This window comes from Macrobrachium nipponense, chromosome 10 (assembly GCF_015104395.2).
Source record: "Macrobrachium nipponense isolate FS-2020 chromosome 10, ASM1510439v2, whole genome shotgun sequence".
Lineage (NCBI taxonomy): Eukaryota > Metazoa > Arthropoda > Malacostraca > Decapoda > Palaemonidae > Macrobrachium > Macrobrachium nipponense.
The window spans coordinates 79,230,816-79,250,140 of record NC_087204.1 but is presented as its reverse complement, the minus strand read 5'-3'; the positions used below and the strand labels follow the sequence as shown (position 1 = coordinate 79,250,140).

Genomic DNA, 19,325 nt, shown 5'->3' with positions numbered 1-19,325 from the left:
GTGTGTGTGTGTGTGTGTGTGTGTAACGAAAACACGGCATTTTTTGTTAACTAATTTTGAAATTGTTCTTTTATGTTAGAGTGCATAATGTACTTTACAGAAGTATGCAAGGCTGGCAAGGAGATAACAGGAAAAAACTATTAAAATTTTTAGACGCTTTCTCATAAAATACTTGATACCTAAAATAGATCACGGTCACCAAAACTGGAATCAAGTCAGTACGTCAGTCCAAGGTCTCTACCGACAGGTAGGGACCTTGGACTGACGTACTGACTTGAAGACGTATAAGATAAGAAAAAAATCTTAATAATTACGATTAAAAGAATATTCGTCATAAAGAATATCATGGAAAGACATTTCTAATCTAATAATGTCATTCTTTATATCTACCATGTGGGTTTTTACCACACTATTTTGTGATACTGAAACGTTAAATCCTATTTTTCTAACTAACCTCCAACGAACGTTAATAGCAATGAAAATGGTAACTTTTAAACAGAACTTTCATACATATTAATACAAGGTTCATACATGTCTCAAAACTGCTTATCACATTATTTATTTGCTAGTAAAAAAACCCTGAAAAGTTCTCTAAAAGCTGACTGAAAACGGAAAGTCCAGCATTCGTATTCTTACCTCTCTGAGAGCTTAAAAATCAGTAATCATTCAGTCTATTATTCCAGAGATTTTAAATGATTGCGGAACGGCCTTTCAGAGCTTCGTGAAAACAAAGAATCCATTATTCGTATTCCTTCCTCCCAGAGAACTGAATCTTATCAGTAAATGTCTATAAAAGCCCACTGCACACACAGGGAATTCAGAAATCGTAGTCTTGCCTTCTCGAGAACTGAAACTTATCTTAAACCATCTTTCATTTCGCCTCTCCGGGAACTGCCACTTATCAGGGACCGCGCTGAATAGCTTACAGGAAAGCAGGAAATTCAATGACTATCTTACTTCCTGCTTGAGAACTGGGATGTATCAACAAATGTCTTTAAAAGCTCAAATGTAGAAAGAAAATGCAAATCATCGTAGTCTTACCTTCCTCATGACACATTCATTGCTGTAAGTGACGCGGTCAGATCCGCAGACAGGTTCCCTCTTCTCTGGGCAGTCTGTTGGACAGATGCACCGCCCTCCTTCACATCGAGCGCCGTATTTACAATGGACGTCTAAACAAAGGTCTGAAAGGATACCTACATTTAATGCATGATGGTAAATATTAGAAAATCATATACAATATAATTGTAATCCCTCTGACACATGATTTATATATCACTCATTACCATTAGGAAAAATAAAATACGGGGTATTGGTTCTGACCAGTTCCAGCTTTTTTTCTAGGCCATGAATAGTTTCGAAATAAAGATAAAAAAGATAAGGACATACACCCAGTCTTTTATGTATCCCAGAGGTAGTGAGTGAGATATATATATAGTATATATATATATATATATAGGTATATATTATATATATATATATATAAATATATATATTGATAATATATATACATATATTATATATCTATTATATATAGTAGATATATATATTAATATTATATATAGATATATATATATATAATATATTTATTCCTATATATATATATTAATATATAATAATTATAATAATTAAATAAAATATATAAATATTAATATTATATTATATTATAATATTATATATATATATATATATAATATATTTTAATAAATTTATTCCCTGAAATGGATTATCTACTAAGCGGTCGCTTCTACAACATGCTTCAATTATTGAATCGTGAATGGATCCTGTACTGTTATAATTTTCACATGTTTCATACCATGAGCTGCTTCCTCCAACTACATAGAAGGCTCATCAGCTGCTGGTCAAACCCATACAAACAGTCTTTGCTGAATAACCATTGGTTCCATGCAACGTAAAAACACCATACAAACAAACAAACCATACAAACAGTCTGCATCATTTCACCCTATCTTGCACGCTTTCTCGAGCTTTCTGGATATTATGCCTTTTTTTCTTTTCCATACACACACACACACACACACACACACACACACACACACACACACACACACACACATATATATATATATATATATATATATATATATATATATATATATATATATATATTAATATAAAATGTACTTGCAAATCATAATCGCGTTAGTTAAGAAGTGCATACAGTGTACATCAAGGCAGAAAGGAGAAAAAGAAATAATAAAAACTTGATTAGAACTACTTTCGTGTTATTGACATCTTAGAACTCACGAGTATATAAAAACAAGAGTACATCGAAATAATGTTTAGCCAGAGTTCATCACAAGGTTAACTTCTTAATGACCATCGATGAAGTGGCTGTAATAAAGTCGAGAATACAGGTTCAATGAGTAATTAACATAGATTCAAGGATACTTCTCTAAGCAAAGTCATTAACGCTGATTACGGAGTCAGCCTTTGCCCTGCAAATTCTATGGCTAGGATTAAGTCAATGGACTGCCAAGACATTATTTGTAAGTCCTTGAAAACTGAAGTTTCATGTTGCTTGATTCTTGTTTACATGCCTTTAGATGATTGGATCAAACGAAATAAATGGCATTCTGAGCATAGTTTATTGAATATTATTGCCATTTCTTAGGATATTTATTATAATATATTTTTTAATGTGTGTGTATGAGTTGCGGGCACTCATGCAATAAAGTCTTTATATCCCAATAGCAAACTTATTTTAATATCTGATGTGAAAGAAAAAATCAAACTGTACTCGTGTTGTCTTTTTTGCTATATTTACAAGTGATATAACGAAAGACAACAAAACTTCTATTTTGCATTTCATATTTTATATTATCTGAGAGATTTACGACAGCAAAACTGAATGATCACTTGCAGTACATGCAATTACCATGCAGAACGGATGTCTGCTGTCTCTCTCTCTCTCTCTCTCGTCCTCTCTCTCTCTCTCTCTCTCTCTCTCTCTCTCTCTCATCAACCATGTTTTCAAATACCAATATACCTCAGTTTTTTTATGGGTATGGTTTGCACCATGATATATCTAGATTATAAAGGGCATTAAATATAGGAAGAAGCCGGTCTTATATAAATTTCGCTCTGTAGATAACACTAAAATTCTTTGTAGCGTTCCCTACTCAGGCCAGTAAAGGTGTTGCTTTCTGTTTTTCTCTTTTCTTCTGTTCCCTTTCCTCTTTTCCACACTTATTTTGCTGTCCAACTTCTCCAACTTTGCTCAAATTAACCTGAACACTATCCCCTGCTGACCTTTCTCTGCTAGCCGTATAAGGAATAGAATTGAATGGAAAAAAAAAAATTAGACCTAAGGTCAAGCTCTGGGACCTATGAGGTCTTCAGCGCTAAAAGGAAAATGACAGCAAATAGGTTTAAAGGGGAAACAGGATGAAAATCTCTCCATTGTATATGAAACGACTGTTAGAAAAGGGTGGAAAGTTAGATGAAATATGTGAATGTAAACGGAGATACAGTAAAAAGAATGAAAGAGGTTGCAGCTAGGGGCCGAAGGGACACTGCAAAGAACCTAAGTAATGCCTACTGTGCACTGCACGAAGCGCCCAGATGACACTAACCCCCTAAGGGGACTAGCCGTGCAGATGCAACCACAAGAATCACGTCGTCACCCTAATTTTATGAAAGACATGACTGACGAGGTTGGAAATGTGCTATCTTGACGAATTTCTAAAAAAAAAAGTCAGTACTTAAATATTCCTACAAAAAAAGTCAATACTTAAATATTCCTACAAAAAAAGTCAATACTTAAATATCCCTACAAAAAAAGGTCAGTACTTAAATATGCCTACAATATTCAAACAAAACCCAATAATACGATTATTCATCAATTTATTCTGCTTCAGTTTTTAATCCTGAAAATTTGGCTGGGAGTTGAGAGACTTTTGGGCTTTAAAGATATGACAATGAATTAAGAAATGTTGGCTACATGTTTCGATTATTATGTGTGGATACTCCCAGTTCTGCAGGCATTTTAAATCAAGCACATAAATGGAAGTTTATGAACCAATACTTAACGGAAAACATCTATATGTAAACATTAACACTAGTTTACACCCCTTTTCTCTCGCTACACCCATTCATTTTCACATTTTGAAATTGCTTGTAATTTTTTTACTGAATGATTTTTTCGAACAATTTATAAATGAGTTGCTTGACTTGTTCCACGTTGTGACCTCTCGCAACGGTTTATTGTCCTTTCTATTCCCGTATTTATTTATTCATTTATTTGTTTATTTATTTATATGTAAGAAATATAAGGAATTCATACTAGTAGGAGAATAGCATCTTAAACAATGGAGTTTGCTCTTTATAAGTACAACCTTTCCTCTGCCAGCAATAACTAAATGATGAAGTAAGAAAAAGAATAAATGAAAAATAAAAGGCAAATGAGATTTTTCCAATACGATAACCGTACAAATGAGAGACAGACAGAAAGGGGCTGGGGAAGGGTGGGGTGAAAGGTTTGATATATCGACTTTTAAGCCTCAATTATCCACAGAAGAATAAGAAAAAAGAAGAGCAATTTCTTAAGCTAATTCACTAACTTATCCGTCCCTGTCTAGTGTATGCTGTTGATAATGCTTATTCCCTCTTTCTGGCAAAATAATTAAAAACGTTGTTCTCTCTCTCTCTCTCTCTCTCTCTCCTCTCTCTCTCTCTCTCTCTCTCTCTCTCTCTCTCTCTCTCTCTCTCTCTCTCTCTCTCTCTCTCTCTCTCATCACGCACACGAGTGTGCAATTATTATTCTCCCTTACAGGTGGGTGCTCAGCTGACATGGTCTCTCTCTCTCTCTCTCTCTCTCTCTCTGTCACAGACGCAGATAACAACGTTATTCACTTTACTCACCACAGTTTCCTTTATGGGAGACCTTTATTTGATTTTGGCTCGAGCACGCTTTCATATGAAGATGACACTCGGACGCATAAGTCTCCCCATCACTGCCGCAAACCTGCCCTCCTAAAGCCTGAAAGGAATTCGTTTTCTTTGATTACTATAAATAGAGAACGGAATGTGAACTTTTCAGGGGAAACAATACCTAATGCTGACCAACTATGGCTTGACACATTTATTTTAATCATGTGTATAATATTTACGCTATATTAACATGTACCATAATGACATCTTTTAACGTTTCATTTAACGTGTAATAAATGTACATATGTTACGCATTCTGATATCTAAATGCTAAGTATTGAAGTATTGTGAACGTGTTGCCCAAGAGTTGATACCTAAGTAGGTTTTTATTTATTTTAATCGTTACGTAAGTCACTTGGTTGGTGTGTTATAAGCCACGTTATCAGTTCAATAATATTTCGAAAGATGGCGCTAGACGCATCGATTATGATGGTTTAAAGCGTCAAAAAGCGTGATAACAAAGGCCCCAGTAATATAAGGATGCTTTTAAGCCAACACTTGGGTATTTGGTTATGTTATGCATGAAAAGAACATTATTTTGAATATGTTTAAAATGGATCACCATAAGTATTTTGCGCTTTCTGTATAGCATTTTCCATGACTATTTGACGTAATACCCTTCTGGGGTAAAGGATAATAACAAGGATATAAATGCAAGAGAAGGTTTATGTCCTAATCCCATGTAAATGAGATCAAATCATCTCTCGTGTATTTTTTGATAAGTGATCCTATTATGACTGTGCTATGTAGGAGCAAGTAACATTCATCACATATATCATATTTCTCTAGCCATTCCTTTTCAATGTAAACTTTGGCATAGTAAAGAGCCCTCATCTAATACCATTTCTTTATGTCTACGTTTTTCCAATATCAACAACACAATCGAAAGATTGTTATAACAATTACCCCAACTAAATCTCGATATTTATTCTTATACGAGTAGAATGCTGACTTTATAAGACGTACGATATCAAACAGTATATTGGTGTAATTTGTGTGCCTTGCACCACCTGTTCCACAGTTATTGGGCTGACCATGTACCACGCAAACGGAAACGTTACTAAAGTACAAGAGCATTAGAAAGTTAGGTAATGGTCTCTCCGTATATTTGTATCCGCTATTGTTAAATAACGCAAAATACTCTTTTATCATATTTCAAACTTTACTCTTAGTAATGTAGTCAGAAAAAATATTGATGAAACTGCAATGAGCTGGGTTGCTTTCAGACTAAGTTAATAATGCACTAACAAGAAGGGTGGCCTAAGTCTTGCACAAGAGTTCTCAAAGTCTCTAAGTAATCGTTAACAAAAACAAACTACTATAAGTTTATTTCAAGCACACTGAGTTAACGAAGTACCTCCTGAGATAACCTAGGACACATCGACTCAATAAAGTTTTTATTTCCTCAGTTAACAGCAAAGTCCAAGTTAACCAGGCACTTCTCCTGGCTCGTCCCACAACCGGCCCTTACCTCAATCAGCCTAACACTGCTTATTATAAATTTAGGGTGAGCCCTATGCTGAGATGCGTGTAAGGGCAACTATGATCAATCTATTAGGTAGCTAATCAATAATCATTAATACCGTTATTAATGTACATATGACACTGCACATGGGGGAAACAGTAGTCAGTCTATGAAGTACCTGTGAATAAATAGAAAGGGAAAAAACTCACTTGAGAGCAGTTTGTGTGACAAGAGCAACGTCCAAATCCCTCTCTGTCGACTTCGCACATTCCAAATTCCCCACAGTCGATGCCTTTACATGCATCTGGGAGAAGAAACAGAGGATATACTCTTAGTGTCTTGATGGCAAAATAAATTAGGTGAAAAGTAGAGAACTTACACTGCACATGCTTTGAGCAAACAGGTTCACATACTGTCATATATACATAATTATGTATAAAGTATACACATGCACACAAAATATTTATTCAAAAAGTTACTTTTTGAATAAATAACTCTACTGGATATCATCCAGTTTGAATGAGGTCCTTCTAGTAATTGTACTATTGCACAGAACAATTGTGTATGTGAAAGTTAACTTATATGTATATATGTGTGTATACTGTGTGTGCATATACTTACATAAACACACACACATTTATATATATATATATATATATATACTATATATATATATATACACACACACACACACACACACACAGAGATGAACAAATATTTATTCTTTAACAGCGATTTTGTTACAAGTGGGAATTCCCAGCAATATGAGTACCCTTATATTGATTACATACCTATCAGTACTGATTCTGATCATGACCACAAAGATATAGACTGTCTCTATATTTTGTGCATCAGGACGCTAAATGTATAAATAACCTGTAGGATGCTTTGCGAGCAAAAATTATGTTACAGAGAGAGATGAACAAATTATTTATTCTTTAACAGCGATTTTACAAAGTGGGAATTCAGCAATATGAGTACCCTTATATTGATTACATAATATCAGTACTGATTCTGATCATGACCACAAAGATATAGATGACTGTCTCTATATTTTGTGCATCAGACGCTAAATTTATAAATACTGTAGGATGCTTTGCGAGCAAAAATTATGTTACTCATTCTGCATTTCGACAGCAGAAGATCGACGAACCGTGGAAACTGGTCGATCAGCGTCATTGTCGAGCTCGAGATCCGTTCCTGGTCTCTAAGACCGTCAGTGGGGACACAGAAGAGGCGAAGTGGCTTTCAAGTCCTCATGAAAAACATCGATCGTCGAGCTCTTTGGAAGGGAAGGACCCTTCGGTGTATTTTTCCCTCTAGTTTTTTTCGTTTTGTTTCCAAGGAAACAGAAAGCAGTGCTTTTGTTATTGATTCCAAAACCCTTTGAATATGTATAAACTGTGCGATGTAGGGGCGAATCCACGAGGCGTTGGGCTGGTACAAAACTGTCACGAGAGGTTATGCATTTAAGCCAAGCCCACTGACTAAAAGTATGGTCAGTGGCTATTACAAAGAACGGCTGACGTTCTCCACTGAAACCTCGACTCTTAAATGTACGGGAACAGAAAGAAGCTTCTAAACCGAAAAAGATAGTTATTGATGGCAAGAAACGACGTTTGTTATTTATCTAAATATTAATCAGAGATGTGCTCTATTTCGTTACCAAAATGGCAGTAGCGACCAAATTGTATGTTAGTTTTGCGTTGACACTGGTCTCTCTAGGGAGTTGCAAACTCTACTGTTAACTGGTTAGATAAGCGCTTCACTCCATTCACCTCATGAATGCAAAATTCTCTGCCTTCTTTTGCCTTTCCTGAATCAACTGACCTGCTTTTTCTGAAGAGATATGCGAGTTCTACTTGAAATCTCGCTCGTCTCGATTCATTTTGCCACAACAGAAAGTTGGGGGAGCATCCCGCATTTCTGAAACTGGGTAACTTTAATTTCACGTGCAATGGGAATAAATCACCTTCGTGTGCAATAAAAATGAATTACCTTCATGTGCAATAAGAACAAATCACCTTCATGTGCAATAAGAATAAATCGCCATGTGCAATGAGAATAATTCAGAGTCGTGTTTTTTCCTAAATAAGACTTTATCTTTAAACCACATCTAATCGTTAAACCACAAAATACACAGACACGCAAATACTTGAATAATAGTGTGATTCCATAATTCGAGTATTTCACTGTAAAATCCAACAATATGACTCCGGGCTGAGGCTTCTCACATAAAACTCGACATTTTCTCTTACATCAAAATAGCCTTAAACAAAGGAAAATCGAGATTCTTGAAGGAAAATGCAGGAAACAGAGAATAAGCGTTAGATGCCTTCTTTTGTGTTATCTCTTTATGTCAAGATTTTTCAGTTTTTATCTTTTTTATTTTTATGTATTTCCATTTGCTTGCAGATATGTTTAGTTGTAATTTTTCATAACTTTTAGAGTTTATTCTTGTTGCATTTTTTATATTATTTAGTTTTCATTTTTAATTTTCTTATTTGGGTCGTAAGAAGAGGTAACCCACTCGATAAGCTGGTGGTGTATAACGGCTCACCCGCCCCAAAAATAAAGTAAATAGTCAAACGGTGTCCAATATTTGGCGGACCACACGTTATGAAGGTGCCGCCAGGACTAATAATAAGAGGTCCCAGATGAAGAAAGACAAGCGGTAAGTAGGAAGACTTCGAAGAAAGACCTCCTAATCACAATAGCGCATTGCCTCGGGAGAGGAAAACCATTATTGCAAAAGGAGAGAATCGCTGGCAAGAGGGAACAGCTGCTAAGACGTTTTTTTTTTTTTTTTTTTTTTTTTTTTGATGCTGCTATGCGGCGGAAAAGTTTTATTGCAGCAGGATGTGGAATGTCGTTTGTATGTGTACTTGTTTGTCTGCCCTCCGTCTGCCTGTCTGTACTAAAGTTTATAAATATGTTTACGAAGTGAAAGTTCATTTTCAATGGTCAAAATATCGGCCCTCAGTCCATCAGGGGTGCCTCTTTGCTTATCAGATATCAAATTAGTTTTTTCTAAGTAAGGAAATACCACTTGATTTTAAAGAATAAGAATTTAAGCTGGGCTGCATTGTAAAAACGTATAGGGACTTGTTCCTAATGTCTTTTTGACATAAGCTAGCTGATTGAAATGATTTACTAAAATTTTTCAGCACAGAATTTGAAAACAATGTTTCGGAAAACAGTGAGCCAAGAGACGCACTACTTTTAAAATCCTTTTTCTCCCACCCTGAGCGTTTGTTGATGGTAATGGAAAAGCCGTCTTCTTCTTTAGGAGCTTTAGGAAAAAAGAAAAAACCATCTTTGATGTATCAAACCTACTTTGGCTCTACTGTGGAAACTTCCCTACGGTGGGACAAAACCTTTCTGCGTCCCTCTGTCAATCTCTTAATCTTGCACTCTATATTTTCATCTGTGTTTTTAGTCTTGAATGTATTATATTTTACAACGTGTATTGACTACTTTCTTTCAGTGTCTATGGAAAGTACAAAGAATTTTACTATTTATTTATTATTTTTTTTTTTACTATTAGAACACCCAAGGATTATTTTGGTTACAACCCTTTTCTTGCACTGTTATCTCATTAGTCTTTCGCTATAATTCTCCTCCAGGTTTCATATTGCTATCCGATTTCCTCCGGACGGAGAAATAATGACGGATTTTGCATATTTCATGATCGCGATGCTGCAGACAGAAATTACTTGTACAGTCTTCAGCCAATGCCATCTCGACTGCTATCTTCTATTAGCTGTTTAAAAGTCCCTTATCAAACCATTGTATTTAAACTAACCTCTTAGGATTAGTGCGTTCTACTCGTTTTGTAGGGTGCTTTCATATGCTTTCTGTATATCGCATTGTTTCACCATCAGTCTCTTAGCTACTTTACTAATTATATAATTTCATAAACAGTTTTCCTGCATTTAGAATTCCAAGTCCCTCTATGTGTGACATAAGAATGGTCATTGTAACTAACGATCAAGAATAATACGACTTGAAATAGTAATTTCCTAAGTCATAATGTCTTATGTGACTTCTGCTTAAAAATTTCAGAAGATAAAAACACTTATTATTATCTTAGGATTAGGGAAGATATAATAAGGCTGAATATAAATGGGATGACCTAATCTTATAGAATATAAAGTGCAGCTCATCTCTAAAGGATGTGGCTCATGAGCACGACTGAGGGCTTAATCTGTTACCTTGTCTCTAATCCTTTAAGCTAAGCAGCCAATATATTTCTTGTAGGGGCACAAAGTTGATGAAGTCACCCCTGTTTGTTAGTCCTGTGTCAGACGAAAAAAGGTCGGCGGAATGAACCTATGAAATAACAGCTATGAGACACAGCATTAAAGACCAGAATTCCGTGAATCGAAAATTAGACAATTAAATTTTTTTTTTAATATAGTTTCGATTATGCATTTTTCAGGTTTTTGTGTTATCTGCATCGAGTTCCTGTTTCATCAAAGTATCAGGTGTGTCTAATTCACCTTCCAGGATGTACGTATGGTGAGAGAGACACTTTTGACACTTACCTGAAAAAGGAGGTCAAAGACAAAACCACCGTCGGTGCAGATAACTCAAAATAAATTGAAAGAGCCCCTTTCCAAACACACACACACACACACACACACACACACACACACACACATATATATATATATATATTCATATATATATAATATATATTATATATATATAGATATATATAATACATACTTACCGCAGGGTCCTTCATGGAGAAGCTGGGCGCTCTCTCTCTCCAGGCAGTTGTTCTTCTCCAGAAGACACCTGCTGTGGTATGTCCTCCTGTCGCTGCCGCAGACAGGCTCGTATTCGCCTCCGCATTTTGGACACTCGCATTCAGCCTGGCCGTACTTTTCGACGCATATGCCCCCCGCTTCGCACTTATAGCCCTCACAGGGGCCTCCGGATCCTGAGGTAACACGGAAAGAAGAGATTTAAAAGTTAGGTTATACTGGATTACGTGAGGCTGGCAAAACTCCCGCGCATCTTCAGCTGTAAGGTGATCACGCGTAAACACTGATTTGAAATAAAAGAGTAAAGTAAATAAATTTATATTTAAAAGCTTGTAGACCAAACAAAATGCAGTGACTGTTCAATTACTCTAAGGGAACGAAAAACAGAAAGAAAATCTATCAACCGTATTTCACCTGACTTCAAACTATAGGTATGTGGTATGTATAGTATAGACTGTTCTGAATATTACTCCGACATATTCGCTATGTTTACTCATTTTCATTTACAATGCAGTAACATTACATCAATAAAGTGGTTGTGAAATCGCAAAGAAAGCAAGTTTTCACAAAATGGAATGCTCGTGTCAAAAGATTAGAGCAGTGAAGGAAATGTAGCAAAAAAAAAAAAAATATATATCAACTCCAGTCAGACAAGAAACTATGATAAATCACAAAAAAAAGAAAAAAAGAAGAGAAGTAAACAAAGAAACAACCGTTTGAGCTGTACCGTTTGACCTTTGTCAAATTCTCGTTCAGGGCTGACCGGCAGCGTAGGTCGCTCTAAATCAGTGCCAGAATTGAGGCACTAAATCGTTTCAGCCTCGACTTGGGTCCCTGCATGAGAAGATGGGGGATTTACAGGAATGCATGCAAGTTGATTAGTTTGGATTAGGGTCGAATTTACTCTTTTTCATTATTGTACAGGCCAGTAAATACAGGGTACCAAATACCTTATGTAGACCAGGCTCGAAGAAAGGGTAAAGGAAAAGGATAAGAAAGGGGCTTCATCACAAAGGAACTTACAGACTCGCTTCTGTAAGGATGGAAAGTTTTAAGTCAGCAAAAACTGAAGTAGAGAGAGAGAATTCAAAAGTCGGCGGCAAATAAAACAGAAATGATTCTTCGCTCAAGGATTTTGGTTGTTGAAAGAGTTTGATTATGAGATACTACTTTATCGTAAGAACCTTATCGCTTATGCAAATCTTCACCTCAAATCTTCAACTGTCTCTCCATTATGATTTACGCTGAAAGCAGAAGCTTAGGACGCTTCCAGCTTAGCACTCGTAGTCGAGTTTTCATTTATACATCTTTCCTGGGGAGGTGTAAATTAATTCTTACATTCTATCTTTTCAGCTGCCTAAGACAAGCTAACGCGGCTTCTTTCATATTTCATTAAAAATGAAGTTTAAACTGATGATCTAGTTCAGCTTCAGAACTTGGACGATGAAAAGCAGTGTGTTTTTTATTCTCATTTATCCATGCAAAAATGTTGACAGTTCAGATATTTTAGGTCATGGAGTCTGGTGTGGTAACAAGAAACTAGATGTTTAATAATTTGCAACAAACAGTCGAAGTCTAGAGTGATCGGCAGTGGTTCAAAGTGAGGACCAAGAGCACAGTACAGCAAAACTGGATTTATTTTTCCAGCTATTTGATATCTAAAAATTTGAAAGAGCCAATGACTTTATTTCTTCATTTTTTATACAAACGTCAGAGGTCAAAGAAACCAAATACCTTGCTACGTAAAAGGCAAATTAGAGGCCGCCTGAGCCAGGGAAAGCAATAGGGCCAGAAATCTCAATTTTCAGAGACAATAGTCACGAACATTATCATATCAATGCACAAGCGTAAGGATCATAAGGGAGAATGTCCTCACTACGTCGTGTCTATAAGTCAAGTTATGAAGAGAGTTAAAGTTGTAAAAATTACGGCTTGAAATGGGGAGCGAAAATGTTTTTAAGATGAATGAACACTATGAGTTTAACAGATATTAAGCACGTACTCGACTCACTAATTTAGTAAAAAGAAAAAGAAAACGTGCACTTTAACAATCGTCCACCATCTACATCCTGTTCCTGACATATTTCAAAATCCAATCAACTCTCCTTAGGTTCACAGCCCAAAGCTTCGCAAAATTCCATCGGTATCCTTACAGAAGCTTTTTGAGAAATCAAGTGAACAAACAGACATAAAGCGACGCTGTTGCATTTACAACTTCCATCAACGTTAGCAGGGCACTAAAATAACCAGCCATATTAAAAGGTAATCTCAACTTGCGTTGCACAGCCATGAAATGAGGACTGTGCCAAAGCAATGAATAATCCCATCCATAAAGAATCACCAAAGTACACACGTACAGACAAGAATTAACTGAAGATCAAAAGGCCTCGTAATATCCTGTATCGTTTGACTGTTTTTGCGAGGAGCGATGAGTGCATCAGGATTTTCGCTCTGCAGGGAAAAATCGAGCGGATCCTGTCGCAATGAAAAGGAAGAAAGATTTGTCAGTTGTTTGTTCATGTTCAGTTTTAATCAAAATTCGCCATTTTTCTTTTGCCTACACCCTTGTGTCCCTCGCCTTGTTTTTTTTTCGGATTTGAACAAAGAGATGAAGAATACGAGATAGAAAGTCGAACTTTAATTCGATGCGACGCAATTTTGCTTTGGCATTTTTGACAAATGAAAACAAAAAGCTACTGACCTACTGTAAATAGTTTGAAGAAAACTTTTGTTAAAGACGTCCTAAGATACTATGAGGTCATGTAAACTACTGATGAACATGCACACACAAATATATGTATATCTAAAAGAATATAAATATATATACATCATTTTAAGCTCGATCTATTTTGAAGCGTCCACAATTTTTTTTAGCAACATCTCTCATGCTCGTGTTGTCGGACCCTTTGGGCTGAGCTGCACTTGCTGACAGACTTCCCGTGAAAGAACTCCGAGAAAATGCAATAATTATGCAGTTTATTTCCATTGGCTTCTCTGCTTCATTGCAACTCACCAAACGCTTACACAGGACTCTTAAGATCTGTTGCAAGATTCAGTAGACCTTGTGACCGTCGGCCCTCCTCTTTTATCCGGTTTTGGTGAGAATTCTAAGTTAACGTAATCGTAAACATAAAATTACATTATGCGAGTTATCATTACTAATATTCTGATGATGACCCATGAAAGACGGACAGGCATTTAAGAGGAGATCTCAGTAACAATTTTGGGAGGCGTATTATAGTAGTAATTTATTGTTAATTCTTGAGAGAGAGAGAGAGAGAGAGAGAGAGAGAGAGAGAGAGAGAGAGAGAGAGAGAGAGAGAGAGAGAGAGAGGCTAAACTAAGAAGCTTTATGTGTAAATGTTTTCTTTATATATGACAATATCAATGAGCAAAATAACCCTTTGATTTAATGAGAAACACAAGACGGGGGACTCACAGATTCCAAACTTCCGCCAAGGTAACTCAGTAGTCAAGAAATTAAATTCTATATAACGGAGAGACAAACAAATATGCCGAACAAAATAATAGATTAAACAATAAATAACCTTCTTGGTGAGTCAAACCTTTATTACCAGACCCTTGTGATAAATCTGGTCAGAGAATCAATTCTACAACTTTGTAGTAAACCGCGGCAAAGTATGAACACCAAAACCTTGTGGAAAGTCAGGTTAAATCATTAACGTCAGGCCTTTGCATCAAATCAGGTCAAGGCATATATGCCAAATCTTTGTGGAAAACTAAGTTCAAGTACGAGCACCTGAGCCTTTTTGCGAATCAGGTCGAATGAATCAAATCTGGGCAAATCATGAACGCCTGGGCCTTTTAGCAAAGAGTCAAAATATGAACATCAGAACCTTGTGGTATATCAGGTCTGGTTGTGAATATAAATGTTTGTTATCAAATTGAGTAGAATGTCTCACCATTTTAATAAAATAGGTCGAAGCATAAGCAGGCTTTGCGGTAAAATCTGGTCGAACCATGAACGCCAAAAGCTTGCTTGGCAAATACCTACAGACCGACGATTATCCCCCCGGGGTCAAAACTATTAATCTCTTTTTCTGACACTGTGTTTTCCTCGAGCTGGCGAGAGAGACGGAAAAATAAATCGTCAATCAACATTTCACCTCGAGTTTTCCATTAAGCTTAACATATGAGGCTCCTTTCCCAACAGGATATCCTGTCGACGGCAAGATTAATTAACGAGACAAAAATACAGACGCACGCACAAGACCTTTTACTTTCGTGACCATTAGCAAGTCAATTCATTATCCTGTTTTGAGGATTGTTTCCGTTTCTCCCTCTCTTTTGTAATCTTCAAGCCTTCAAGGGGTGGCCCTGTCAATTTCCTGAAGGCGAGAGTCACACTTTCTCTTTCCTGACCTTTTTTATTTTTTCTAGCTTGGGCTAGGTAAGTTTCCCGTTCCGTAGGCCTCTGTTTAAATTATGACAAATGAACACCATGATCCATGTTATAATAAGTGCATCTTCCAAATCCCAAGACTGTATTGCTTCCTTGTTTGATATTTGTTGTTTGAGTAGATATGGCTTTTTTTCTTTATTTCTCTTACTTAATTTTGATTTATGAACATTTGGTTATAAGGCCAAAAACTGGGGTACTTTCACCCATTCGTGCTTAAGGTGAAAAGAGGGAGTTGGAGTGGTTGGACAGCAAGATAGATAAAAGGAAGTGGGAAGAGAGGTAAAGTAAAAGGTTAAGAAGTGGTGCAGCTAGGAGCTTACAGTGCAGTAAATAAGATGCACTGGAGACACTATCCCCTACGGGGACAGTTTATTCTTTTCTTCTATATTTCTTTTTCCGTACAGGGCTTCTACCCCTTTTTGAGCCCTAGGGGTTATAGCAGTCTGATTTTCTAAGTAGGATTGTAGCTTGATTAATAATAACGACATCAACAATATTATTATTGTCTGCATAATGAAAGTTTCTAGTTTGACTCTCCTTCACATTTGCGTCTAATGGAAAAAAAAGTATTTGCCTGATTCTTGGAGAGACGTAAAAACGTATTCAATGAATGCATACGAGATCCCATACATAACTAATGGAGGCATTCAGGCTTCCTTTTAACCCATTAGAGGTTATTACATTCGGCTCGGCGAGTAGTGATAACCCCGTCCTAATGGTCCTTCTCATGTGCTCGAAAATTCTATGATGCAACCATGGTTGTAACTCCTTATACGCTTGAAATTACAGGTTTATTATTATTATTATTATTATTATTATTATTATTATTATTGTCAAAAATAAACTAAATGGACTATTAACCATCTCAGCAAGCTCTCCACGGACTGGAAAATCCATGTGCCACAAAAAATAAAAATAGCTAAAATAACATATATATATATATATATATATATATATATATATATATATATATATATATATATATGAAATGATACGGAAAATAACAAACGGGAGTAAAGACAATAACAAACAAACGGTATATAAGCAAGTAAGTAAACGTGAAAACTGGATTAGTATCTCTTGATTGTAACTTCTGGCAGGTCAAGTAAGATTAGATTATAACAACACACATATATTATATATTGTATATATATATATATATATATATATATATATATATATGTGTGTGTGTGTGTGTGGTGTGTGTGTAGATACGAATTTTGTTATGATGCGACGACTTTTTATTTTAAAGTATTGAATTTTCATGTTAAATAACATCATATTTTATATGTATATATACAATATACGTATATATATATATATATATATATATATATATATATATATATATAGAGAGAGAGAGAGAAGAGAGAGAGAGAGAGAGAGAGAGAGAGGTGAATGATGCTGACAGTGGGAGGATATGCACTTACCGCAGGATCCAACGAATGCAATTTTGACGGAGCTCTGGGAGAGGCAGGATTCCCTGTGCAAGTGGCACTTGCTGTCGTACGTAGTGCCATCCGTGCCGCAAACCGGCCTCAGGATTGGGGGACACCACTGACGGCACTGGCACGTCGCAACGCCGTACTGATTAACGACACACCCCTGGCCCGTGCCACACCGCACGGCCCCACATGGATTCACCCCTGGAGGGAGTGGTAAGATGGGCGCGATTATTATGATGGAGAGCCTTCGCTGTCATTAAGACGTCGGGAACATTAACTTTCAGTGGCATTCGTAACAGATGAAACTGAACTGCTCTGAACCGTAAAGAAAGTCTCATCAATTACGTCTTGAATTCATCACTTGTAATGAAGTTAAGATACATCATCTTTAGCTGTTAAAAAAAACATTGGGAACATTTAATTTTTGTGACATTCGAAATAGATGAAACTGAATTGCACGAACCTTGAAGAAAGTCTTATTAATTACATCTCGAATTCACCACATGTGGTTAAGAAAAACCATCATTTATAGCTTAGAAAAGAAATAAGTAAAATATATACGATGTTAATTTTGCATGCAGATGAAACTTATAATGGCACATAACCGTAAGGAAGCTAATGATAATGATTCTGTTTTATTACAACAAACAGTAACTGAATCCTTGATGAATGTTAGCATTTTTTGTGTTCACCAAATTATGATCTATCAGCACATCTCAAAGATTTTACATTATGATTAAATCTAGTTTGTTAAAGTGATTTTTCTTGTAATAAACATATTAAGTCTCGATTTTGATAAGGAAAATGTGCCCTCTCTAACAGAGAGAGAGAGAGAGAGAGAGAGAGAGAGAGAGAGAGAGAGAGAGAGAGAGTTTACCTGACGAGCACTCCCCTCTGTACATCACAGCTAAGATCTGTCGACGGCTACAAGCCTCGAAGTTCATAACACATTCGTTACTGAAAAAGAAAGAAAATGTTGGACTTAGCAAAGGTCATCAAGCTACGACTCTGATCAGCGCAAATCTGACGCATCAACTCACTCTGTGTTAACAAATCCATATTCACCCCTATTCTGTTTAAGCAACGGAGCATTCCGTGTCAGTAAATGCATATTTTACCCATATTCTATTTAGGTGACGAGAGCAGAGTGTCAATAAATGCATAATTCCCCCCTATTCTATGCAAGTGCATCAACAAATGCATTTCACCTCTGCTCTTGGTATAGGTAACACATCATTCTGTGTCAATAAATGTATACTAAAAACACATGTTATCTGAATGACGGATTACCGTGTCAATAAGCATACTTCACCCATGTTCTATGCAAGTAATGGAACGTTGTTTCAACAAAGAAATATATTTTGGTAAGTGACGGATCATTGTGTGACAAAGCATCTCTCATCCTGATTTTATGGGTGCTTTTCAAACTCATGACTGTATCACAAGATTGAATTTCCATTATGTATTGACAATATGCAGAGAATGAAGCATGTGGGTGAGAAGATTACAAAGGCTCGTGCTAGAAAGAAACTTCTGGAAAAATGAAATGTCAAACAGTGTTACTGGACAAACAAAATAAGCAACAGAAAATAGCAAAAGAGAGGAGGGGATTTCGAGACAACAAGAATCAGAGAGAGTCTGACGGGGGGTTTGAGCTGATGCGCTTGTAGACGAAGAAATTATCTCTGAACTAGAAATGGGAGCGAGTACTTAGGGAAAAACTGGAAGGGTTAAAGAGAAACATAACTGGACAGGTGACTTTTGGAGAGGACGTCTTCATTAACTCACCTGTAGGTTCTCCCGTCACTGGCACATACAGGAGAGAGGGTGGTCGAACAAGAGGAGTTGCATTGGCATCTCGGTACTCTTGCATCGTCCACAATGCACACCTGCCCTGTTGCACAAACCACATGGCCACATGGATCTATTGGTAAAAAGATTTTTAACTGATAAGTTATTCAATTACCTGATAAGGAAATTGTTTTATTTATTAGGAATTAAAGTAAAAAAACTATTTAGATGTGCAGGATCTGTTGATTAAGAAAAACTCTTAATTGCTGAGTCATTCAGTTATCTGCTAAGGAAAATTTATGACTCATTACTAATAAAAAAACTATTTAGATGTTTAGGATATCTTGATTAAAAGAAAAAAAACTTAATTGATAGGCTATTTAACTACCTCATAAGGATCTGTTGATTAAAAGAAAAAAAATGCTTATTTGATACGTTACTCACTTATCTAGTAAGTGAATTTACCGACTGATTAG

General features: G+C 36.2%; 1 protein-coding gene across 1 annotated transcript in view; it reads right to left on the bottom strand.

The window, feature by feature from the left end:
* LOC135223718 (agrin-like) overlaps positions 1-19,325 on the bottom strand; it is a gene marked incomplete in the record, with an annotated part of 559,093 nt that overhangs the window by 54,461 nt on the left and 485,307 nt on the right. The window contains 7 exon segments of the mRNA XM_064262461.1: positions 1,042-1,184; positions 4,885-5,002; positions 6,628-6,722; positions 11,154-11,366; positions 17,044-17,259; positions 17,936-18,015; positions 18,847-18,982. Of these exon segments, the coding sequence (XP_064118531.1) occupies positions 1,042-1,184; positions 4,885-5,002; positions 6,628-6,722; positions 11,154-11,366; positions 17,044-17,259; positions 17,936-18,015; positions 18,847-18,982 (1,001 nt within the window).